This window comes from Oryx dammah, unplaced genomic scaffold, assembly GCF_014754425.2.
Source record: "Oryx dammah isolate SB20612 unplaced genomic scaffold, SCBI_Odam_1.1 HiC_scaffold_16, whole genome shotgun sequence".
Lineage (NCBI taxonomy): Eukaryota > Metazoa > Chordata > Mammalia > Artiodactyla > Bovidae > Oryx > Oryx dammah.
The window spans coordinates 34,951,752-34,977,760 of record NW_024070200.1 but is presented as its reverse complement, the minus strand read 5'-3'; the positions used below and the strand labels follow the sequence as shown (position 1 = coordinate 34,977,760).

The 26,009-nt window shown below is 51.6% G+C and overlaps 1 protein-coding gene across 8 annotated transcripts; it reads right to left on the bottom strand.

Annotated features, from left to right (window-relative positions):
* Positions 1–1,100: 1,100 nt before the first annotated feature.
* CCDC33 (coiled-coil domain containing 33) lies at positions 1,101–26,009 on the bottom strand. Of its 8 annotated transcripts, none has more exons than XR_005723960.1 (12): positions 25,713–26,004; positions 7,835–8,000; positions 7,503–7,591; positions 7,176–7,307; positions 6,990–7,080; positions 5,808–5,974; positions 5,331–5,426; positions 5,186–5,197; positions 4,291–4,377; positions 2,133–2,246; positions 1,446–1,540; positions 1,168–1,283 (listed from the first exon to the last, which is right to left on the bottom strand). XR_005723960.1 is itself a non-coding variant. In XM_040257228.1 (11 exons), exons 1-11 carry the CDS (start codon positions 25,779–25,781, stop codon positions 1,179–1,181), a joined length of 1,128 nt encoding a protein of 375 aa, XP_040113162.1. In that variant the 5' UTR covers positions 25,782–26,003; the 3' UTR covers positions 1,101–1,178. The 8 variants fall into 8 exon arrangements, 6 of the variants coding, with proteins under 6 accessions (XP_040113162.1, XP_040113167.1, XP_040113164.1 ...); XR_005723959.1 differs by having other exon boundaries at positions 1,191–1,283; positions 1,446–1,570; positions 25,713–26,007; XM_040257228.1 differs by lacking the exon at positions 1,446–1,540 and having other exon boundaries at positions 1,101–1,283; positions 25,713–26,003.

Genomic DNA, 26,009 nt, shown 5'->3' with positions numbered 1-26,009 from the left:
GCTGGTGTGAGGTGACTGACTCTGGGAAGAAGAGGCCAGCATGCTTTCTCTACCCCACCTGACCACCCTTCTCTGGGCTTCCCCAGGCCTTAACTTCCAGCACCAGTGGGATGGGCCCACAGGTCCAAGCTCTGGGCATTAGGCAGGGAGACTGGGGCAGAGTCTCTGGTGCATTATTTGGACTGCCTGAAAATGGTCTCAATTTTAACCCCCTTGGCCCCCTCTGAGTTCTGTGACTCCTGACTTGACCAGGTACCTGATCCTCCCTGACCCTTGGCTACCCAAGTCCAAGTCAGGCAGACATAAGGGGCTAGTGCTGTTCAGGATAGCAGCCCAGATGGCTTGGCCTCTTCTACCAGGATCTGCAGGTTCTGAATTCACTCTTGGAGCCCTTCTGCTTTTCCTCATCACAATCCTCTTCCTTGTTGTCTTTCTCTCTCCTTCCTGCTTCCTTTCCTTTCTCCAGGCTTGAGTCATTTTTGCTTGGAAATGATAGAGTTGGAGGGCCTTACAGTCACAGATGTTAGCCCAGAGAGGTTGCTTGGGTCACACAAGGTCACACAGCATGCTTGTAGCTAGAAGCCAGGCCTCCTAACTTTCAGTGGAGGGCTCCTTCTTCTAGCCCCTTCTGCTTTTCTGTCCCTGGATGTGTTTAGACACAACACTGCCAGCTCAGCCTATCCCTTGTGAATGGAGTATTTCATACTAACATGTAACTGATTATTACAGGCAGGCTTCAAGTCTTTTCCTTCCCAAGAAACAGATAAACCAAACTTGAAACAAAGGATTTCAGATATGATACATGTTGAGGGGCAGGTAGAAAATCCCAGTCTCTCTTACCAGCTGACCTCTGGTGGTCTCAATTCTTTTGGAGGTCTGAATGGGGCTTGTCTCCCTGGTTCATGCTTTGAAAGGCCTCTTCCCTCTCCCTGCCCACCCCTGTCCTGAGTCCACTATGGCATTTGACTCTTTAAAGAGGGTAGCTCCTGGGACAGGCAGGAGGCTATAGGGCTACAGCAGAGGGCCCAGACCCAGAGTGGGGTCTGGAAGGAGGAAGCTTAGGTACCCCAGGCTGCCCTGCTCTGGGAAAAGGGTGAATGTTCACTGACATACAGCATTTAATAAAGTCGTTTTAAGGGGGTGGGGCTGAGACTCCAGCACACAGAGGGGGAGGCCTGCTAGGAGTTAGTCTGTTGAGATTTCGAGAGCTTGTTGAGCTTAGTCTCTGAGCTGGGCATCAAGGGATCCAACTTGGAGGGTTGCGTTTGGTCCTTGGACGGGTTCTGTGGTGGCAAAGTGAGATGAAGTGAGTATGCCCCTGCCCCCAGAGGAGTGATCCAATAAAATGCATCTTTCCTGGAAAGTCATGCCTCAGACAATTCGAAATCCAGTGGGTCATGGCTTCTCAAATATTTCCAAACCCATTTAACCACAGTAGGTCATACCTAATTTCTCCCAGAGTGTCCAGGGCTCAGTGGGCGAGTCTACTAAGGTAGCTCGGTATTCCTTCCACCCCCCAGCTCCCCCATCCTTTTCAGATCTGTCCAGGAGCCAGGAAAGAAGCAGAATACTGATAATTCAAGAGCAGGAGCATTCAGGGGGTTTGCTTTGTGGGGCTGGGTGGCCCAGGGCTGAGCTTGAGGGGCCTATCTGTTCTTGGCAAGGTTTCTCTCTGGCAGCACGATCCCATCTCTGGCAGGTCTGCAGCACTGCACTTGCCTGAGAAGGGCATGTTCATGGGAGAATCTTAGGCACTGTGGGGTGGGGTGGGCCCACAGCCACTCTGCCCATGAGCAAATCCAGTCCTAAGGTACAGCCAGTGCCAGGGCATTCAAGAAATGCCCTCGTGGGCAACCTGTCAACCACAGCCATCTCATTGGTGATACTCATCACTACCTGAAGGGGAGGGCATGCCTTGGCAGGATTCACTATTCCCCTTAGACCAGGGACATTGAGATTGGGCAAGAGCTTCAGCTGGCACTGAGCAGAAGCTGAGCCTGGGTCTTCTGACTACCAGCCGGGAAGTAGGACCCCCTGCACAGTTTTTCTCAGGGTCCAGTGACTCTGGAGGTGGGATGGCTGCCAGACCCACCACCCGAGCCCCAGTGAGCTCCCCCATGGGGATTACTCACGGGCATGTCTGTGGCGATCATGTTGGAAGGGTGCCACAAGCCATATTCTTGTTCCTGCAGCCGTGTGGCCAAGTCCTGCTTCTCTCGTCCCCAGCGCCGAGCTGAGTCTTCTAACTATAGACATGAAGAGGCATAGATGGAGAACCACTAGGCAGCAGGGCCCCTCCCTGAGAGCTAGGACAACCTACCTGAGCCTGCTCTTTGGGGAAAAAGCAAAACCCTGGGTCATGTGGGCTAGCTACCCTCCTTAGAGACCTCAGGGTGACAAGAGTGGGTGAAGAGGGACTAAGTGACAGCTTGACTGTGGCTGATGGATCTTCTCTTAGTTCCACCAGCAGACTGAGCTCAGACACTATTATAATGAGTCCAGCCAATCCTCCACCACGGGGCTCCAGCCCTCCTTATACGTATGGGAAGCCCTGTCTCACCATCTGCCATTTTCACGAGTTGAGTCCCCAAACTCCTCATTCACTGACCCCAAACCTGGTCACACAGGGAGCCCTGATCCTGGTCACAAAGTGAAAGTCGCTCAGTTGTGTCCAACTCTTTGCAGCTCCATGGACTGTAGCCTACCAGGCTCCTCTGTCCATGGATTTCTCCAGGCAAGAGTACTGGAGTGGGTAGCTGTTCGTTCCCTTCTCCAGGGGATCTTCCTGACCCAGGGATTGAACCCAGGGTCTCGCCACCAAGGAAGCCCCTTTGATCACAAATGGAGCCCCAACTCTCTTGACACACAGATCCCAGATCCTCCTCACAAACTGAGCCACCACCCTGATCACACACGGAGCACGGACCCAGTTATACACCAAACTCGGACACTAGTCCAAATGGAGCCCGGACTCTGGATGCAGATTGAACCCTGACCCTCCTCATTGAGCCCAGACGTGGTCACACAGGGAGCCCAGACCCTGGACGAACACTGAGTCCTGAGCTTGGTCACACACGGAGCCTCAACCCTCCTCACACTGAGCCCCAAGCCTCTTCTGACATGCAGACCGGACCCTGGTCACTGGTGGAGCCCCAGTTCTTCTCACAGAGCCCTAACCATCCTGAAACACAAATCCTGCTCACAAAGCAAGCCTTGACCCTCTTCACACTTGGAGTCCCAACCTCCTCATACAGGGAGTCCCGACCCTAACAAACACCGATCAGCAGTGCCGGCCACACACAGAGCTCTGACCCTGGTCACACAGGGAATTTCTACCCTGATCACGCATGGAGACTGACCTGAGCCCTAGCTTACTCTAACGTGCAGCCTTGACCCTGGTCACAAAGGGAACCCCGACTTTCTTCACACACTGAGCTCTGACACTCCTCACACAGCAAGTCCAGACCTGAGACCAAAACTGGTTACTGAGACACCCGTGTCATCCAGCAGTTGAGAATCTCCTTTGCAACGCAGGGGACGCAGGCGAGCTAAGCTCCCACATGCCTCGGGACAATGAAGCTCGTGTGCCACAACTACTGAGCCCGTGCTCTCCACAGCTGGAGTCTGTGCCCTGCAAGGAAAGATCCTGCATGACAATGAGGACCCCGTGTGCTGCAACTGAGGCCCGAAGCAGCCGAATAATAAATAAATATTAAAAATAAAACCACCCATCACCAACCCTCGACACACACAGAGCCCCCACCCTGATCACACACGAAGCCTTGACCCTCCTCTCATACAGAGCACTGACCCTAGTCACACACTGAGCCGCGACCCTCCTCACAGAGGAAATCCCCACCTTGATCACCGCCAGAGACACAATCCCCCTCACACACTGGACCAACCCTGATCACACAGGGAGCCCCGACCCTAGTCACACACCGGGCCCTGGTCACAAATGGACCCCTGACCCTGGATGCAGATTGAGTGCTGACCCTATGCATACACACTGAGCCCAAATGTAGTTAAATAGGGAGTCCTGATACTCTAAATACAGGGAGCCCCAGCCCTGGTCATGAATTCAGTCCTGACCCTCCTCACACATGCAGCCCTGATCCTTTTCAAACACAGAGCCCCGACTCTGGCCACAAATGGACCCAAACCCTCCTTGAACTTGGAGTTGAACCTCTTCACACACGGAGCCCCAACCCTCGTGAAATATAGAGGTGGAGCCAGGTCTCTGACTGCGTGGAGACTCCCTGGCCTGTGTGACCCTTTCGCCTCACATACCTGGCTTTCCAGGGACAAGATCCGGCTCTGAGCTCGTTCCAGCTTGGCCAGGAGGTTAAACTTGTCTGAATCGTTGGCAAGGAGATCCTGTGGGCACAGCAGAAATTGGCACATGGTCCCCGTCAGGGGCTGCAGCTGTGTGAGCTTGGGAGGCCAGGTGACGCTGAGGGAGAAATCAGCCAGGTCCAAGCCCCAAGTTCAGCTCCCAGTGCAGAGCCCCGGTTGTTCTCTCAGTCGTGTCCGACTCTTTGCAGAACCTCAGACTCAGGGCCAAAGCCCCTGTCCAGGGTTTCACACTTAGCATGTGGCTTTTTCACAGCTGTTCTCCCCACATATTTTGAGTGTATGAAATTTCTGTACATTAATTAACAATTTAAAAATATACTAGGGAGGGCTTCTCTGGTGGCTCAGGGGTGAAGAACCCACCTGCCAGTGCAAGGTACATGAGTTTGACCCCTGATCTGGAAAGATCCTACATACTTGAAAGCAACTAGGCCCATGTGCCACAACTATTGAGCCTGCGCTGTACAGCCTGGGAGCTGCAACTCCTGAGCCCATATGCCTAGAGCCCGCGCTCTGCAGCAAGAGAAACCACTGCAATGAGAAGCGTACGCACCACCACGAAGAGTAGCCCTTGCTCACTGCAGCTGGAGAAAGCCCCCACACAGCAATGAAGACCCAGCACAGCCATAAGTAAATGAACAAATCCTTTTTAAGAAAAAATGTATTAATACTAGGGAGCACTAGGTTAGTGCACAGAAGGGAATCTTGAGCTGGTGTGGGGGGCGGGCATCTTCCTGTAAAGTAAAGGATCTGTTTGTAAAGTGAGGGTTCCCCGTCTTCCGCACTTTACCTGGATGTCCACACATCGAGGGTGCTTTCAAACAGAACTCACCTCCTGCAAATCCTGGGATGAAGAGAAAAACTCTGCTGTGCCCAGCCCACCTGGCTTGTAATTCCAAATGTTCGGTCTCTGGGTTTGCATAAAGCAGGGACACCTGTAACAGCCTCAGAAGGAGAGAGGGGCCAGGGACACCCACCTGCGCAGGCAGGGTGCCCCTGGAGTGGCCCAGGGCTTCTGTCTCTTGCAGGCTTTCTGCCAGGTCTCCTCTTGCTCCCAACTCCCCAGGGTCCACCTGGGATCAAGGAAAGGGCTCTCCAAGGCTGTACCAATCCCAGGAAATGCTCCAGGATGGAGTTCTGAGAGCCCTGTGTGGAGCCCCACTGCAGGCCAGCCAGTGGCAAATGGGCTCAGGGGTCAGCTAGGGGCTTGCTTGCTCTCTCAGGATACTATATGAGGGTAAGGGTGAAGCTTTCAGACTCGTAGTGTTTTCCCGGGGAAAAGAGCCAAGGCCCGAGAGCTAGAGACTCTCCAGAGATTGCAGGCACACTGAAGACCCTGGGAAACCTAGCTCCTGGTCTGGGGCTTCACCTCGGATTGTGTGGTGAGTGGTTTCTGGGCACCTGGTGACCTGGGTAGGCAGGCCCAGGACCACACTTGTGCTGGTGGCTCTTACCGGCAGGGCTTGCGGCTGCAGAATGATGGGGGCCGACTGGTGGCGGTTCTTATCCAGCTCTGCCCGGAGTCTCGAGTTTTCCGTGAGCAGCACTGAGTAGACATCAATAGGCAGATTCTCGCCCGTAGGACCCAGAGGAAGGCCAGAGGCCCAGAGCATGGGGAAGGCTGTGAATGTGACCATAGATGTGCATGAGATGGGCTTTCCTGCCTCCATGTGCCTGGTCCAATCTGCCTCCGGGTTTTCCTTCTTTCTGCTCGTCCTCTGCTCCCTAGCCTGCTATGGCTCCCTACTGCCAGTGAGATCAGGTCCACACGCCTCCTGAGGCCATCGTTCTAGGCTCTTTAGAATCTGACCTGGGTGATCTCCCTAATCACTACCCCGCCCTTTGTCCTGGGTCTGTTTCAGCTCCTCATCTCTCTCTCTCCTCCTTTCTCTGCTTCTGGCATCCTTACTCCCTGAGCCAGGGCCTGACTGTTTCCTCTCCCAAGATTGCCTTCTCATCTCTCATGCTAACCTCAGGGTTCCTGAAAGGCAGGCTCAACTTTCATTGTTTGTTAAAGGCCTTCAAAAATGCCCCCCCCCGACTGACACCCCCATGCAGTGAAGGCTGTCACAGGGCTGGGCTTACGGGGGTCCCCAGTGATGTGGCACAGAAATCCTCTGCTTGGGCTGACCTGATCCCATGTGACATGGTTCTCTTCTGCTCATCAGAGCTGCCCCGGATGGGCAGTTCTGGATGGCTTTGGTTAACATCGATGGAGAAAGCAAATCATGGACTTAACCAAAATATTTTTTTCCTGTTTATTTTATAGAAGCAGACTCTTTGAAGATATAGGGAGATGAGCATATAATTTGAAGGGTCCTGGAGTTAAGAAGTTGGGAACTGCTGCCTGGGAAAGCCCCACTTTGCAGGTAGCCCATCTCTGTTCACTTGAGTCTCAGAGCTGCTTCTGGAAGGTCAGAGCCTCTTTCTAGCATGGTTCACACGCTGTGGCCCTCCCTTGTGTTGAGGGGCTCCCTGGCAGGAGAAGGGAGTTTCAGGGGGCCTCTGGACGTGCTGAGGGTCTGAATGAATGGGGAACTAGCACCTCTGGGCAGTTTGAAGGTGCTGCTGAAACTGAGAGGCTCCAAGAAGGCAGGGCCTCCAGGGGCAGGACGACAGCCGGGGAGCAGACTCACGCGTGCTGGGCTTTCCCTGCGGCTTGTCCTGCAGGGGCTTGCCCCTCTTGCTCAGCTTGTCCTCCAGCACTTGCTCCATCTTCTCGATCACCTGGAGGGTGGAGCACAGAGGCTGGGCTGGCCCGGGGGCGCCACACCTTCCCCTCAATGGCCGGGTCTGGGCAGCCTGGCCTTTCTGCCACCTGCCTTCTCCTGGTGCCTCACGGTCTCCTCCAGCGCCTTCATCTTCTGCAGCTTGTCCTGGTAGCGCTTCAGCAGCGCAGCCTGTGGCTGCTGAGCCTGGTGTAGGAGGAGCAGCTCCTTTTCTCGATCATTCTTCTGATGGTGGGGGGCGGGGGGATAGAGGGGAGAGAAGGGGGAACAGGGGTGCTCCTGGCCCCGAGGGTCCGCCCTAGCCCCCTCTGCGAAGTCCTCCACTGCCCCGGCCCCCTGGCCCCTATGTCCCTCTCCCTTTTTCTTTCAGACATTCCCTCCTGAGCACCCTTCCCCTCTGCCCTCTGAGCCCTGGCTTACTAGAATCAGTTCATTCTGCAAACGCTGCACCTTGTCCCTCAGCTTCTTCATGTCCAGCTCAGTCAGCAGCAGTTTCTGCTTCATGGATGCTAGTGGTGGTGGGGGAGCTGGCTCAGGGAGGAGGCACCTCCCAATTCAAATTGGAATACTTGAGGGTGGGCAGGTGGGGAGGGCAGAAGTCTCTCAGTCCTGGGGCTTGAGACAGGACTGGACTCTCAATTTCCTTCCCCGGAGAGACCCCAGGCTCCTATTGATTAGCCTGTGTCCCGCAGCACGCACACCTGGGAGAGGTCCCCACCTCCCTGTTCCCTCGGTGGTCTGCACGCCCTCACCCAGGTTCTGGGCCTTGTCGGGGCTGGCTGACTCCTCTTCTACCTCCTTCTGGGCCAGCTGGCTTCTCAGCATGCGGTTCTCTGCCTCCAGGATGCTGGTCTGTTTCCGCAGTGACAGGATGTCCTCTGCCATCTTCTGCATGGCCCGCCGGTAGTTGTTCATCTCCTGCGGACCCCGGAGCTCAGAGCTGAACCCCCAGCCCCACTGTGGCTGCCACCCAATATCGACATTCACACTTAGAGGTCAGCAGGTCACTCCCGAGGCCAAAGAACAGAGAGAATCCCAAGCTGTGCCCTCAAGTCTTAGCAACTCCTTGGAGGGGTGGTCATGACAGGGTCTTCACCCCTCCTGGTCAATGAGAACAGCTGTGTAAATGTGCTCTTCTGGGGGCTTACATCTTTTCATGAGATGCCTTCTAGGGGGGACCCAGGCCTCAGACACCATTGAGGAAGCCCCTGAGCGATGGAGACTTGAAAAGCTCCGGGCCAGCTCTCCAGGACCTTCTCCCTTCTCCTTTCTTCCTTCTCTAATCCCTCTTCTTCCTTGTGTCACTGAGAACCCAGGGAAGAATCTCTCTGAAATCTCCCTGAAGGCCCCTTGGGAGCTGGCCCTGGGCACCAGCCTCCCAGCCAGCCCAGGGGTCTTGAAGGGACCCAAGGTAAGCCTGGGAGACCCAGATAAGGACTCAGGGTCAGCGCTGGGATCCAGCTATAGGATCCAGGGTATGAGGTGGGGCCAGGATGCCAGGCTCTGTCATTAGGTTAGGAGTAACAGCAGTACTAATATCTGGTGTTCAGTGAGCATTTACCATGTTCTAGGTCAGGCCCGCCTCCTTCATTTAGCCTGTGAGGATGGATGCTATTATCATCCTCATTTTACCGATGATGAAGACAAGGCCCAGAGAGGTGAGTAGCCTGCTCAGTCACAAAACTAATGAGTGGCAGGGTCAGGGTCTGAAATCCAGGCCTGCTGGCCCTTGAATCCTTGTTCTTAAGCACTGTGCAATCCTGTCACGATGCCCCATATAGGGAAACTTCAGAATATTTTGAGAAGTGATGAAAACAGATTATTACAAAGAATTATGATTTCAACTTGGGAAAAAATTCATGTTTACCCTTGTGTGTACATAAGAGAATTCATAGGTTATATTTACACTATTTGTTTTATAATCAGAAATTCCCTACTGTTATTTACAAACACTTTTGTGAAGGTAGTTTCTTAAATATAAACAGTACAACATAATAGAAAAGAGTGAAGCCAGAAAGGTCCACGGAGGGGGAGGAGGTAGGAGCTAGGTTGGGGGTGGAGCAGGAGGAGGGAAGCAAGGCCAGGGGGATCTTGTGGCCTGTGGCCTTCCTGAGACTGTGCAGGCCTTGCAGGCGGGGGGTGGGGGCTCCATCCAGGAAGGGGCTCCCAAGTCCTCAGGAAGCAGAGCTCGGTCCCCAACTCCCACCTGGGCCCCATGCTGACTGGGGATATGGCCTGGCTCCCAGTCACTGCCTGCAACCTGTTGCATGGTGGGCTGCTGGCTTCCCAGGGCGGGGTTTCCAGACAGCAGGGGCTCATCAGATACCACTTGTCACCTGCTGCTGTCTAGCCTTCTGGCTAGACTGCCTCTGAATGGTGCCAGTGCTGGGCCCATCTCCCCAGCACCTGCCCCAGTCAAGTTTCAGGTCTTGGCTCCTGTAGATTTGCCCATCTGGTGCCCTCAGACAGCTATATTAACTAGGACACTCAGCCCAGAGACTGCACCCCCTCAGGGCTTTGTGGTCGGGTCCCAGGCAGAAGCCCAGTTTGGCTACTGACTCACTGAGTGAGCTTGGACGAGCCCCTTCATCTTGCTGAGCCTCAGATTCCTCTGGCAGGAGGAGCATGGAGTTGCTGCAAGGTCAGAGTTCAGGGGCCCTGAGTTCCCATCCCACCCCATCACTGTTCTAGCACCAGCTTTAGTTAACAGGTCAGACCCCTTCCTCTTCGTCCTTGCTACCCTCAGCCTGGGTTCCCTTGCTCCCTCCTCTGCTGTGCTCTACATCTTTGATGTATAGCAGCCCCTTGATGGACAGGGGTTTGGGAGGCTCAGTACACTGTCAAGAGGAATCACATGATATTTTTGAAAAAGAAACTTCATCTCTCCTTTCCCTCCCTAGCCTAGTTCACGCTCTTCTCATGTCTTCTCTGAACAATTACGGCAGTATCCAAGTGGGTTTCCTTGATTTAGAATTATCTTTTAGAGAAAACACAACTTGTCCAAGAAAACAAGTTCAAGGATGCTCCACACATTGCAATGTGTGATTTTATTCTAGGAAATTCTCAGTCTCTGGATACAGGCAGTACTTACAAGGAATGACCTAGATTCAATTGTTCTGAGGCAGAGATGTCCACACTGTATTTTTAAGTAAAAAAAAAAAGTAACAATGTGGCAAATTAATATGATCACATCCTCAACTGGTATGTGTATGTGTGAATGCATGTGTGCACAGGTGTGCATGAGTCATACATACAGATGTATAGTAACAGTAGTAACTGCTCAGTTTGGGAAGGAAAAGGAACACTTGCTTAATCTCTGCATTTTTCTAAGAATTTATTCATGTTATTCGTCTAATTAAAATTAATTTAAACCGAAATACATTGAGGGCTATACCATGTTCACAGATTGAAAGACGAAATGTTTAAAGAGTTAGTTCTTCCTTACACTGATTCATAGACTCAATGTATTTTCAGTTAAGATCATAACCCTCTTGTATATGTGGAGAAACAGATGAACTCTTTCTATGAGAAATAAAAAGAACAAGTATTGCCAAAATACTTTTGAAGAGAAAAAGGTGGGAAGACTTGCTGTATCAGCTGTCAAGATTTATGATAAAGCTACAGTAATTAAGACAGGGTAATCTAACTGCAAAGTTTGACAAGCAGGCCAAAGCATGAGAGAGCCTGAATACAGATCCACACATATATGGACCCTTAACATATGATGGTGTTACAGGGTGGTAGGGAAAGGATAGTCATTTTAATAAAAGGTGCTGCATCAATTGATATCTATCTGGAGAAAAGGGAAACTTGACTCCTATTACATACCATAATTAAAAATAAACCCAGATGGACTGTAGGTCTAAGTGTAAAAGGCAAAACAATAAAGCCTCCAGGAGATGAGGGTAAGAATATCTTTATGAACTTGCGGGTAGGGAAAGGTATTTCAAAACAGGACATCTCAAAAAACGGGGAGACTTCCCTGATGGTCCAGTGGTTGAGATGCTGGCCTTCACCTCTATGGACCTAGGTTTAATCCCTGGTCGGGGAATTAAGATCCTACAAGCTACACAGTGTGGCAAAAAAAAAAAAAAAAAGCAAAACAAAACCCAAAACAACAACAAAAAACCCCAAACCTAAAAAGCACAAATCGGGATGGAAAAGATTGATAAATTGGTACATTTAAATTAAGACATTGTATTCATGTAAAGACATCCTTAACAGGGTGAAATGGGCAAGAAAACTGGGAGAAGATACTTGAAACAAACACAACCAAAGATAAACTCATATTCAGATATAAAAACAACTCCCAGGCTTCTCTGGGAGGATTCTTTACCACCTGCCAGTGCAGGAGACACAGGTTTGATCCCTAGTCCAGGAAGATCCCACATGCTGCAGAGCAACTGAGCCCAAGGGCCTCAACTGTTGAGCTTGCGCCCTAGATCCCAGGAACCACAACTACCGAAACCCAAGCGCCCTACAGCCCACGCTCCACTACAAGAGGAACCACCGCAGTGAGAAACCTGCGAACCACAACTACAGTCATCCCTGCTGAAAGCACCTAGAGACAACTCTGCACAGCCACGAGGACCCAGCATAGCCAGGGAATACACAAGACATAAATAAATAAAATTATAAAAAAGCAACTCCCACAAATCAATAAGAGAAAGACAGACTATGCAAGAGAATAATGGGCAAGAGATTTGAACTGGCCCTCAACAAAATAAGCCAATAAGCATCGGAATCAGTGGCCACCCTCATTAGTCCTTTAAAACCCAAAAGATTCTGCTATACCCTGCCACACTGACTAAAACAAAAACAAAACAACCCTGAGCATATCAAATGTTGGTGATGAGGTAGCACAAGTAGAACTCTTAGTCCCTGCTGGGGGAACGTCAAGTGCCACCATCCTTTCACAGATCAGAAACTGGATCCTATTGAAGCTGAATGCCTGCATAGCCTATGATCTGGCAATTATACTCCTGAGTATATACCACCCCCCCAAATGCACATGCGAATGCATCAAGAAGCTGGTTTAAGAACATCACTAGGAGTATTATTTGTAATAATCTTAAACTGGAAATAACACAAGTACCCACTGCAGTAGAATGGTGGGAGAGTCATACAGTAAGACGGTATACAGCAATACAAATGAATGAATGATGGTCATGGAAAACCACGTGGAGGAGTCTCTCAAACTAATCGTGAGCAAAAGAAGACAGACACAAAGCCCCTACTCTACAATTCCATACAGATTTTCTCCAAGAGCAAGTACACTTTGACGAGTTAGAAATCAGGGTATTAGATCCCCTTGGGAAGGTAGAGAGACGATGAGGGCATGAGGGAGCTTCTGGGGTGCTGGGAGTGCTCTTCTTGACCTGTAGGACCTATAGGGGGTTACACGTGTGTGTTCACCTTGCGATGATTCATCCCTTGAATACATTTATCTTTTGCGTGTTTATTTGAATGGGTGTTGTACTTCACATTAAAAAGTTAAAAACGTTTAATGAATTAAAAAAGAAATGAAATCCTGATTCAACTTCAGTTAAATACAGGAAGCCTCCACATTTTCACCTCTTTGGAGATCATCCTGGTTCTCAGCAATAGTGGGATCCTTTCCAGCCCTGAGCTTTGGGTGCTCCCTGTGGGCCCTGGTTCTGGGCCCTGATAGCAGCCTCTCCACCCTGTGAGGCTTATCCAGTCCTGTCCGGGAGAAATGGCCAGATCTGCTCTACCTCCCTGGCAGGGCCCCCTGAGAGCAAGCAGACCACACGCTGGCCCTTGTTGAGGGCCTAAAGGATGCCTCAGAACATCCTATGAGATTCAGATTAATTCACGTTTCCCATTGCCTGCAAATGTCAAGCGAGCCTTTGCACCCAGACCCCACTAAAACCTGTGCTCTTTGCACCTACTGGATTGAGGCAGGTTGGGGCTTCATCCAGAGGGAAGAAGATTGGGATCCTTCCTTGACAGTAGCTGAATCTGTCTACAGAAATTGAGGGGCACTGATGGGGGTGGTGGCCAGTACAGGCACCGGTGTCCATATGATGTCCCAAGGTCCCAGGGTATCCTCTGTCCCTGATGCCAAGGCTGCCTGCCGTGGAGGTGGAAGAAGGGCATCCCCAGCCTGCTCCTCAGGGAGCCAGAAGTGCCCAGGTCTCCCTGTGTTGGGACAGGTGGGCATGCAGCCTGCTTAGCACAGTGAGAAAACTGCTGGCCTGATCCCATTGCTGCTTCACCAGCTTCTCCTTCAGTAGGTCCTGCTCAAGGTAGGGGTGGAGGGAGAGAGGCTTTGGGCAGGGAAGAACCCTGCTGGATGCTGGGGTCCGGGTACCTTAGTCTATGTATGTGTGGGTGGGGAGGGCTGAGATCATCACAGCTGTGGTTCAGAACGAACGCCTGAGGTTTGGAGCAGCTTTCTTCCCTCCCTGCTTAAACTTAGAGGCAAAGTCTAAGGCTTGGCATTCAAGGCCTCTTACAAGCCATCCCCTTATGCCCATCAACCCCACCCTTCCCCTCCAGCACTCTTATCTCCCCCTTCACATCTCTACTCAGGCTGAACTATTAATATCTGCAGAGAACCTCTCCCCCATTTCCACTACCTAATCTTTGATCTTTTATAGTCCACTCAGTAATTTGTAGTCTAAGGGACTGCAAGGAGATCAAATCATTCAGTCCTAAAGAAAATCAATCTGGAGTGTTCATTGGAAGGACTGATGCTGAAGCTGAAGCTCTAATACTTTAGCCACCTGATGTGAAGAAAAGACCCTGATGCTGGGAAAGATTGATGGCAGGAGAAGGGGACAACAGAGGATGAGATGGTTGGGTGGCATCACCGACTCAATGGACATGGGTTCAAAGCTCCGGGAGATGGTGAAGGACAGGGAAGCCTGGCGTGCTGCAATCCATGGGGTCAGAAAGAGTTGGACATGACTGAGTGAATGAACAACAACAGTAATTTGTAATTGCATGAGGACTGGTAGTGTGTGTGCTCCTGAGTGTGCATGTGTGTGCACCTGTGCATGTGTGCGTGGAGGGAGTCCTGGGGAAGGGGCTGTGGCCTTGGCCTACCCCATGGGTCTAATCAGCTCCTCTTCTTATTGGGCTCACCCTTTCTAATGCTCTATTACCTCTCACTCAGGAGTCTTGGGGGTGAACAAAGCTCTATTCTTAACACACCTCCTCCTTGACAAAGAACGAGAGATGAGGTCCAGAGGAAGGGAAAAAAAGAAATGGAGGAGGACAGTGTGGCTCCTGCTGAAGTGGGGGGGCCTTACATCAGCCACATGGCCGATGGTTTCTTGGGGGCTCGATCCCTCCGAGTTTAGCCCTATTGAGCTTCCATAGGCCCCGCCACCACCCCCAGCCAAATCTCCCCTGGAGGGGTGGAGAGGGACCTGGCCCTGGATGACCTGCCCTCAGGCTCTACTCTTGCCGGCTTCCTCTATCCCAGGAGACCCAGAGGGGCGGCAACCTCCCTTCCTCTCCAACTCCACTCACCCCTACAGCTGAGCTGTGCTTCTCGACGGCAGCCCTGACCTCTCCAAGCAGATTGGGCTGGGCTCCCGGCTCAGGGCCACGCTCTGCGTCACAGTGCAGCCTTGAGAAAACCCAGGACACCATGACCCAGATTCCTGTGGTGTGCCGGCCCTCCACTTGCCCCCTCCCGCTCCAGCTCCCAGGCTGCTCTGCCGTGGGGGTCATGGGCAGGACATCAGCCTCACTCCTATCTCTCTGGGCCTGTACATCCTCTAGGGACAAGGACTCTACCTGTGCCCGACCCTGAGTGCCCACTGTAGCCCCCTCACCCACTGGGACCCCGGCTCTCTGAGCAGCTGAGGTGAGAAGCACCAGGTGGCCCTGGGTTCATAACTCCCCTGCTACAGGGTGTTGGTGGCCTTTACTGCATGCACCTCCTCTCTGGCTCTGGAAGGGTAGTAACTATGCTCTGAGCCTCAGTGTCCTCATCTGTGGAATGGGAAAATAGTCTCATCTCAAGCGGTGGCTGTGGAATCAGGAAGTGTGATGAGGGCCTGCCTGGCTCTGGTATATAGGCTGCCTGAAGACACCACATCCCATCTTTGTTTTTTTGGCCACCTTGGCTTGTGGGATCTCAGTTCCCTGACCAAGGATTGAACCTGGGCCACAGCAGTGAAAGCCTGGGACCCTAACCATTAGGCCGCTAGGGATCTCCCTCTACCTCCCATCTTTGTACCACTTTTGATAACCTACAAACTGGATACAAAGTAGAAATCACCTTACACATATAAAGAGCAGGTGAGACAATGAGGAATTATTGGACATAGATTAAAAAAAAGTATCTGTGTGATAGCCCTGAGTACCAAGTCCAGAAGATATGATTATCTGACTGCTCCCATTTTACAGAAGCTGAGGCCCAGCATCCACCTCAGCCTCCCTCACCTTTAATAAAAGAGGAGGGGCGGTGGTGATCTTTCACAAAAGCCTGAAGAGGACAATGCTTGCCCCTCTCCCCCACAAAGAATTTTCTTACGGTGGAATCAGAGGCACTTCAGCCATTTGAGGTTGTTCAAATATCCCTGGGGCCACAACCAACTATGTTGGCCAAAGTGAAAGTGAAAGTTGCTCAGTTGTGTCTGACTCTTTGTGACCCCATGGTATAGTCCATGGAATTCTCCCAGCCAGTATACTGGAGTGGGTAGCCTTTCCCTTCTCCAGGGGATCTTCCCAACCCAGGGATCAAACCCAGGTCTCTTGCTTTGTAGGCGGAGTCTTTACCAGCTGAGCCACAAGGGAAGCCCAAGAATACTGGAGTTGGTAGCCTATCCCTTCTCTGGTGAGTCTTGACCCAGGAATCAAACTGGGGTCTCCTGCATTGCAGGCAGATTCTTTACCAACTGAGCTATCAGGGAAGCCCAGGTACGCCTTATACCTTCACTGTTCAGATGGGGAAGTGGAGGCTAGAAGGCGGCAGTGTGCCCAAGGTCGCAGAAACTCAGTCATAAAGCCTTGACTGGAAGCAGCTCAGCAAACACCCAGTCAAACAGCACTTGCTGAGTGCCACATGTGAGCTGTGCTGGGGCCTCAGAGCCCAGAAGAGTCCAGACTGTTCCAGGAACGTGGTGGGCTCCCCTCTACACTGAGGAGGTGGCAGGAAGTGCCTGTGACAGAGGGAAACTCAGAGTCTTATTCCAGCCTCGGGGCAGGGTGGGGCAGGAAGGCTTCCTGGAGGAAGTGATCATCTGAGTTGACTCTTGGGAATGAGCTCTCTGGAGGTGGAGAGAGGGCTCTCCCGGCAAAGGAGTGTACACTGCTCAGTCGATCAGTCATACCTGACTCTTTGGAACCCCATGGACTGTAGCCTGCCAGGCTTCTCTGTCCACGGGATTCTCTAGTCAAGAGTACTGGAGTGGTTGCCCTTTCCTCTTCAGGGGACCTTCCCGCCCCTGGAGATGCAGAGTCTCCTGCATCTCTTGCATTGGGAGGGGGATTCTTCACCACTGAGACACCTGGGGAGCCCCTGGGCAGAAGAGATGCTGTGGCAAAGACAGGAGGTGAGAGAGGGTGAGATTAGGAACAAAGCAGATGAGAGCAGGTGCGGGGAGGAGAAATAGGGGTTCAGCTGGAGAGGTAGTTGGGCAGACAGAAGATGGCCTTGAAGGCCAGTCTCAGGGCCTAGGACTCTGTTCTGAAGGCCATGGAAGGGCCTAAGCTGTGGGGCAGGGGGTGCCTGTGATAAGACCTCTCAGGATGCTGAGCCCAGAAGATAAATCAGGAGAATGAAGGCTAAGAACAGCGAGCCAGGTGAACTCATTGGGACCTGTATCAGGGGGAGGCAGTGGGTCTTCAGGGGAGGAGGCGCGTGCATGGAGTACAGAGGCTGAGGAGTTGGCCTGAGGTGCAGTCAGGCTGGGTGGGAGGTACCTGTGTGGCTTCCAGGTGAAGGTGGTCACAAGCAGCTGATGGTGGTAAGCTAATGAATCTCAGCTGGAGAAAAAGGGGTGGGAAGACAGCCTCCCAGGTGTGATGGAAACCTTGACGGGGAGGAGGTTTTCCAGAGTCAGAGGAAGTGTAGGGTGGGGAGAGGGGTTCAAGGACAAAGGAAAAGGGTGATGGTGGGACAGGAGCCTTCAAGTTCAGGGAAATTGCCAGAGGGTGGGAGGAAAAGGGGTGGGTGCAGGCCGACTTGGTCAAGGCCACAGAGCTTTAGAAAGGAGGGGAGATAGCCTTCTGCTTTGGCAGGTCAGGAAGCAACAGTTAGAACTGGACATGGAACAACAGACTTGTTCCAAATAGGAAAAGGAGGACGTCAAGGCTGTATATTGTCACCCTGCTTATTTAACTTATATGCAGAGTATATCATGAGAAACGCTGGACTGGAAGAAGCACAAGCTGGAATCAAGATTGCCGGGAGAAATATCAATAACCTCAGATATGCAGATGACACCACCCTTATGGCAGAAAGGGAAGAGGAACTAAAAAGCCTCTTGATGAAAGTGAAAGAGGAGAGTGAAAAAGTTGGCTTAAAGCTCAACATTCAGAAAACGAAGATCATGGCATCCGGTCCCATCAGTTCATGGCAAATAGATGGGGAAACAGTGGAAACAGTGTCAGACTTTATTTTGGGGGGCTCCAAAATCACTGCAGATGGTGATTGCAGCCATGAAATTAAAAGATGCTTACTCCTTGGAAGGAAAGTTATGACCAGCCTAGATAGCATATTAAAAAGCAGAGACATTACTTTGCCAACAAAGTTCCATCTAGTCAAGGCTATGGTTTTTCCAGTGGTCACGTATGGATGTGAGAGTTGGACTGTGAAGAAAGCTGAGCGCCGAAGAATTGATGCTTTTGAACTGCGGTGTTGGAGAAGACTCTTGAGAGTCCCTTGGACTGCAAGGAGATCCAACCAGTCCATTCTAAAGGAGATCAGTCCTGGGTGTTCTTTGGAAGGAATGATGCTAAAGCTGAAACTCCAATACTTTGGCCACCTCATGGGAAGAGTTGACTCATTGGAAAAGACTCTGATGCTGGGAGGGATTGGGGGCAGGAGAAGGGGACGACAGAAGATGAGATGGCTGGATGGCATCACTGACTCGATGCACATGAGTTTGGGTGAACTCTGGGAATTGATGATGGACAGGGAGGCCTGGTGTGCTGCAGTTCATGGGGTTGCAAAGAGTCAGACACGACTGAGCGACTGAACTGAACTGAACTTGGATAATGGCACATGCAGTAAGATAGACCAACTTTCCCTGTAGATAAGCTGCAAAGCTGGATACAAAGTAGAAATTACCTTCTTAAACATATAAAGGACTGGTGTGACAGTGAGGAATTAATGGAATAGGTAAGAGAGGAGGCTGGGGTGGGGTGGAGGAACCCATACAATAGAATACTATACAACAATGTAAAAGAGGACCCACAGCACCCCACAACCCTACAGATGACTCTCACACATAAAGCTGAGCAAATGAACCATACACAAAATAAAACATACATCCCATGATGCTCTTTATAGAAAGTTAAAAACAGGGCCTATTAGGCCGTAGTGATGAGGGAGATGTACGGAGGTGCTGATAATATAAAGAAATAAAGCAAATGGGACTTCTCTGGTGGTCCCGCGGCTGACTGAGCTCCCAGTGCAGGGGCTTGGGTTTGATCCCTGGTCAGGGAACTAGATCCCATGGGCGGCCAACGAAAAATCTTCATCCTCTAGAAAACCCCTCTCCATCCCTAGGTCTCTTTTCCACCCTGTATCCTCAGCTAAGGATGCCACATGCCACAAGTAAGATCCAGCACAGCCAAATAAATTTAAAAAAAGAAGAAGAATAAGAAGCAGCAGCAGAGTATAAGACATGAGCGGGTCCAGGGGTCATGTCTAGGAGATGAGCAGCACCAGGGACTTGGGGTGCTGGTGATGTTCCATTTCTAGACCTGAGTGCTGGTTTCATGGATGTTTACTTTAAGATAATTTGGTTGTGTTTAATTTTTCTGTTCAGCACAATTGTCTCCATAGGGGTTGTATTTCACAATTTAAAAGGGTTTTGATAAAAGGTGAGGTTTACTAGCTTTCCAATCTATACAGGAAGCCTCTGGGCGTGACCTGAAGGAAATGGCCCCTGGTGACCTTGGCCAGCACTCTGAGTGCCAGGAGGAGGGTGTGCAGGAGGAGGACAGAGGATGAAAAAGGACAGAGGTAGCTGGGGATACCGGGTAGAAGAGAGACCTGGGGATGGAGAGGGGGTTTTCTGGAGGATGAGGAGACATGCAGGGAGAGGTGTTTAGGGGTCATGGATTGGAGCAGAGGGATTTAGGGCATTGGCAGGGGCTTCATGCTCCAAGGGGAAGGAAGAATCCTGGGGTGTGCAGATCAAAGGTGGCATGGGTGACAGGGCTCTGCAGGGGGTAGAGTGGGTGCAGAGGGTGGGTGGGAGGCCCAGCCAGCCAGCGGGTGGGTTTGCAGGGTTGCGCATGCACCCTTCCAACTTTGCCCTTTCCTGGGAAACCACCCAACATCTGGGTCCCCAGGCCTCAGGGATCCCTGACTGGCAGGTTACCTCCAGTGTGGTCTGCCTTTGCAGCCGGCAGAGGGCACTCGCCTTCCACAGATGCTCTGGCTTCGGCCTGCAGTGGGAAGTATGGCCTGAGTGGGCCCCGTGCTCCTGGGGAGCATGTCTAGGGGTGCTGTCCAGCCGCAGGCACACATGTTCTTCCCCCCAGTAGTCCAACCTGCCATCTCACACCTCCTGCCCCAGAACTCTATCTAGGAGATTCTGCTGAGAACTACCCATGGAGACCAGAGAGGTGCAGTAGTTTACCAGAGGTCACACAGCAAATCCTGATCCTCAGCTGGGACTTCTGTCCTGAGCCAGCCCCAGGGAAAATGATGGGGTTGAGTAGGGAGAGATGGGACTTGGGACAAGAGCCATTTCAAAGCACTGAAGCGACCTTGACATACATACACATACATAGCTGACCATTGTGCCAAAGGAACAGTTGAGAGGGACTTGGGTGCAGTTTAAAACGTGTACGCCACCCCCTCACGCACACACCCCAAAGCCTAAATCTTTACAAGTCCTCCATCCACCCAGGAAGATACACAAAGCCCAGGTTGACCTGTAAGGGTCACGGAGCCTCATGACAGCAGCTCCCCTTTGTGGAACGTCTGTCACTGGCCAGGCCCTTTATATACTTTTTCTCTGACCTGAGCAATGAGTCTGCAAGGGAAGCATTTTCAGACCCAATTTGCTGAGGAGGAAGCTGAGGCCCAGAGTGGGAGGAGCTGAGTGATGTGTTCAAGGCTGCCCCACTCACAGAGGCAGAGCTGCAGTTCTACCTGGGGCGCTCTGAGCATTGTTGAGGGAGGCTGCTATGGTGCCCAGGAAGCCAAGCCTGGGGTAGGGTTACTGAGCTGCTATCTCCAAGGGGACAGGACGAGCTGCCACCCTGCCCTTGACCTTCTCCATTCTCCAAGGACTGGGGCTATCTCCTAGGTAACGTGTCTGCCTCGGGGTGGGTGTGTGCACATTCCCGTCAAGCAAGGTGTTTTTGGAGCCCTTAGAAGCTGCTTTTTTGAGTCAGAGACAGAAAGATTCATTCCTACCCACATACCCCCTTACCTGGTCTGGCCAGGCCTTGGTGTTCCTGGACTCCTACACAAGCAAAGAGGGCCCATCTCTATTCCCTCATAATCCCTCTGCCTTTGTGTGTGTGTGTGTGTGTTCAGTCGTGTCTGACTCTTCACGACCCCGTGGACTGTATCTTGCCAGGTTCCTCTGCCCATGGGATTCTCCAGGCCAGGATACTGGAGTGGGTTGCCATTTCCTCCTCCAGCAGACCTCTCCAACCCAGGGATCAAACCCACGTCTCTTGCATCTCTTGCATTGGCAGGCAGGTTTTTTACCATTAGGACCACTTGGGAAGCCCCCGGCCCTTGAGAAACCAGCTAAGAATGTAGGTATATCCATCCTCCCCTCAGGAATTCCCTCTGCCCAGAAGGGCACAGGGAGGGGGGCAGCCTCCTCCACTGCTCCTGGCTGACTGGTCTGATCTCTGGAGCCTTCTGTAGGCAGGCCTCATGGTTCTCCGCTTCTCTTACGTTTGGTCTTTCTTTGTGCTCCCTCAATACACAGCCTACCTCTCTGATCAATGAAAGGGGGCTAGAAAGGCTGTGTTCCTCCTCTTATTGAATCTAATCTCCCTCCCCGTGTATCTGGATGAGCCTCAGAGACTTTGCAGAATGGCACATTGCAAAGTTCTGGGACTTCTCAGGCCAGGTCATCAGAATCTTCATAGCATCCACCCTTCCTCCTGGAAGCCTTGCTGTTCCCTCAGAGAAGAACGTCCACTACCCTGAGGTGGCCACGCTGTGAGGAAGCCCAAACTAAGTGTGTGGGAGAGAGATGCCTGCCTGGCCCCAGCCTCCCCGGGCTGGGAAGTCACGGCGGCTGTGAACCCACATATCATGGATTGAGACCAGGCCTCCCTGTTGTGCCTTGGCCTAGCTCCTGACCCGCAAAACTGAGAATGATAAAAGAAGACATTACTGCTTTAAATTCGGGATGCTTATTATGCAGCAAGAGGTAACTGGAACCTTCTGCCTGGCCTCAGGAGTCCTCCAATGGCTCCACGTGCCTGCATAATAAGCTTCCAACTCAATTTCAAGGCCATCTGTCACAGCACGACCATATCACCTGGGCACTAAGTTCAGGGGCCAGCCTTCCCGGGCTCCTCCCTATCTCTGAAATCTTACTGCTCTGTCTAGAAGACATCCTTGACCTCCACGCCCACTCTAGCTTGGCACTCCTTATCCTACCAGTCTCCGCTTAGCTCCTGGAAAGTGTTAGTTGTTCGGTCATGTCCAACTATTTGTGACCCCACAGTCTGTCCGTGTGATTTCCCAGGCAAGGATACTGGAGTGGGTTCCCATTCCCTTCTTCAGGGGATCTCCCCAATCCAGGGATCGAACCTGGGTCTCCGGCACTGCAGGCAGATTCTTTACAGTGTGAGCTACCAAGGAAGCCCTTAGCTTGTGGAAGATCCTGACTTATGGAAGGACCTCTCCTCCTCTCCACAACCTCTGGTTGCCATTCTGAGTTGGGGAAGTAGGGTCAGGAAGACCCACCCCCGCCCCAGCCCTGGACTGGTGGCCAAGGACCCTGCCAGATTGGTCATCATTTGATGGGCAGAACTCCTATAGGTCCCCTCAGGATGTCTGAGAGGTCACTCTTAGCTAATCTGTAGCTTTAAGGGGAAATTAACCACATTTCTTTAAAATGGAAACACTCAGTACAAATTGGTGTCATTTCTGTAGTTCCTGAGATCAGAAGTCTGAGCAAGAGCTCACTTCAGGGGAGCTGTCTCAGGGAGGCAGGGGAGAGGACAGAGGTTGTGCCTGACCACAGCAGTCAACAGCAATTCCGAGATGCTGGACCTGATCTGTGTGAATATCTATAGTGTTTTTGTGGTCTTGAACTTTTGCATATGAATCAAAAGTTTTTTCTACCATGAGCATAAGCCTATGCAGAACTTCAAAATTAATCCAAGTGTTGGGTTTATGGTCAGTTAGCAATATGACCAGTACTTCTTGGTGGATTTCTCCTTTCTGAGGCTCTAATTGGATAGCCCTTAGGAAATTTATTCTAGAAGAAAGAAGTTGTAGTTCTGTCTGAGTCACTATTGATCTTACTAGATGGAACCCACTTGGCCAATCAATCATACTGGCTCTAAGCAAGATCTTTAAATTTACTCAGGCTCAATCAGAGAAATGACCTAAATTTCAATCAAAGAATACAACTTCTCAATTATTAGGAGGGACCCCCCCCCTCAGTTATAGGATGGATTTATACATCAGGCTATTATGGCTTAAATTGAAGGGACCCCCTCTCCCCTTATGTCAGGGACAGTTAAATCATACTAAGGATAATCAGCCTAATAACACTAGGAAATTGGGGCTGGGTGCCTTATGAACAGGGCCAATACATCATTGCCCTTAAAGATAGAGATGGATACTAAACAGATTGGGTCAGCTGACCAGGGATGTACTGGGCAGCATCTAATGGAAGTTCTTGGCTTAAATTCTTACTTATGACCTTATAAAGCCTACTAGTTATATTGGAGGAGGAAATGGCAACCTACTCAAGTATTCTTGCCTGAAGAATTCCACGGACAGAGGAGCCTGGTGGGCTACAGTCCATGAGGTCTCAGAGTCAGACACAGCTGAGCAACTAACACTCACTCACATATTATTATATTCTGCCTATTTGACAAGATTATTATTTCTTGTATTCTCCAATGTGTGACAGCTACTGATAAAAATGATGGCTGGGTGACTTGAAATGACCGACCAGATGAATGGATCAATGATTGCAACAGTGTAGTTGCAGATATGGGAAGAAGCAACAAGAGGGAATCTTCTCCCAGACCGTAACAGATTAGTTAGACATGTCCAGAGACTTCTGGGTGCGTTTAACAGGGTCTAGTCCAGTAATAGTCCATCGAGGGACCTAGCAATGGAATCCCTGCCCAACTCAGCAACGAGGATTTCTACTAAAAATTGGTCATGCAACGCCTTCCAAACCTTGGTCGAATTTATGAATGTTTTCCCTCATCCAGTTCCATGTATAGTACACCCTGAAAGAAATTCAGGGCAAAAATCAGGAATGAGGCACTCTGTGCTCTGGGAAAAATAGCAGAAGAAGCCTTCAGATAGTTAGGTACATTTTCAGGAGAAAATTGTATGAATCCAGAATCTTGCATCTTCCCCTACTTAGAAAAGCACTAAAACCATGAACTGAGATATCTGTTCCTCGTAACTAAGAGCAGCCTTCTACCGAAATGTGCGCGTGGTGGCATGGACCCCTTTCTCCACAGTCACATATGTGCTTGCTGACCTCCCCCACTACCTCTCTGAAGGAGCTCCATCAGAGCTAGGAGAGAGGCTGTCTCCTGAGCTATCATCCTAAGACCCTACATAAAACTGAACTCACAGATCTCAGCTTGTGCAATATTTTTTTTCCAGTTGGTGCCTCCACCCGACACCTCCACACCTCAGATGTCAGCTGAGCCTCCCAAACACAAGCAAATCTGTGCAAATTGCAGTTCAAAACAGGTTCCCTGAGGGGGAGGCAGTTGCCTCTTTGTTCAGCCCAAGGTTACAGCAATGAAACGAAAGGAGTGAAATCTCCTTTCCTTCTGTTCTTTCTTTTCCTTCCAGTGGCAGCAGAGACGGCACCTGGAAAGCTTTTGTGTTCAGCACAGTGAAGCTTGGAGGGGTGATGGCGAGGCCTTGGTTGCTGACCCCAAGCTCTGCCTAGGTGGCCCCTGCCGAGTCAGCTGGCTAATTGAGCAGGGCCTGGACAATGGAGGGGGGTGGAGCTGGCTTGGGGGAGGGGCTTCCTGAAGGATGCTTTCTCCCATTCCCATTTCCCTTCCCAGGCCTCCCTGTCGACCTTCAAGGCTCCACTCTGGACCCTCTTCCTCCAGGAAGATCTCCTGGGCCACACCTCCATTATACCTCCTCAGGTTTGGAGATCAGAGACTTGCCTCTCCTAGACTCAGCTTGGGGTTGGCCTTTGACCTCAGCCCAGGGAAGCTGAGGAACAGGCACTCATGGCATTGATGAGCAGACAGATCCCTGCCCTGGCTTTACAGGCTCTGCTTACTCTCCCATAAGGACCCCTTCCCCTGTGTTCATGTCCGGCCAGCCTCCTCCCTGGTTAGAGCTTTGCTGTCCCTGAGTGCTCCATGTGGGGTGTGAGGAGAGCCCTGGTTGGAGTCCACAATCTTGGGTTTTAATCTAGCCTCTGCTCAAATCAGCTGTGTGACCCTAAGCAAGGCTCTGACCTACTCCAGGTCTCCTGATCTGTGGGCTGGAGATATGCTCCCTCATGGGCCTGCTCTGGGTTCTTGCCATGAAGAAAGAACAAAGGCTTTGGCTCCTGGAGTCTGAAGGAGAAAGGTGTCCCTATCCCAGGCAAGGCAGGCCCCTTGGCCTAAGGCTGATTCCCCTCCTTTTGGATGGCCCCACCTGCCTCTGATGCTGGGTAAGATGGAAGGCAAAAGGAGAAGAGGACAGCAGAGGACGAGAAGGTTGGATGGCATCACTGACTCAATGGGCATGAATCTGAGCAAATTCCAGGAGATAGTGAAGGACAGGGGAGCCTGGCGTGCTGCAGTCCATAGGGTTGCAAAGAGTCTGACATGACTTGATGACTGAATAATCTGCTTTGTTCTTCACCCTCACTGGCCCTTATGAGCTCTGGCCCTATCAACAAGACCTCCTGGCCTGACTGCCCCAGGCTAGCACAGCCCCAGCCACTTTCTAGGATATAGGGCTGGACCTCCAAGAGACCAGAGACAAGCCCTGAGTTAGCAGGATGCAGTGGTCACTTTAAGGGGTGTTTCCGGAAGTCCTTCTCTCTTCCCTTTCCGGGTTCCCAGGTGTGGGCTCGGGTAGCCTGGGCTGGGCCTGGGGGCCCCACGGAGGTTCCAGTGACCACAGGCACCCAGTGGCCAGAGGCTGCCACTACCTTGCTCCCTCTACCTTGCTCTGGGAATACCTTTATGGGTTGCTAGGCAACACACCCCAACACACCTGGCTGCTAGGTGAGCCAACCCATGCTCCCAGAACCAGCGGTTAGGGGACAGACTTACAGAGTGGCTGTCCAGGAGGCCTGGGGCAGCCTGGGGGGCTGGAGGGGATGGAGACTCTGGTTCCCCCATCTTTCCTGCTAGCAGTTCCGTTCCCCAGGATGGGCCCCCAGGGACCGTTGCTACAACAAGTGCCTGCCTGGTGACTAAGCCCTGCCCTGCGCTGGAAGCAGGCAGGCCCAGGGGACCACTCCCGCTTTGTTCCAGGGTGAGGGCATCTGGGTGGGGTAGCTGGAATCAGGCTAGGCTTATTCCTTAGCCAGGGAACTGCAAGGAGATGGCAGGACCTGAAAGGACTGT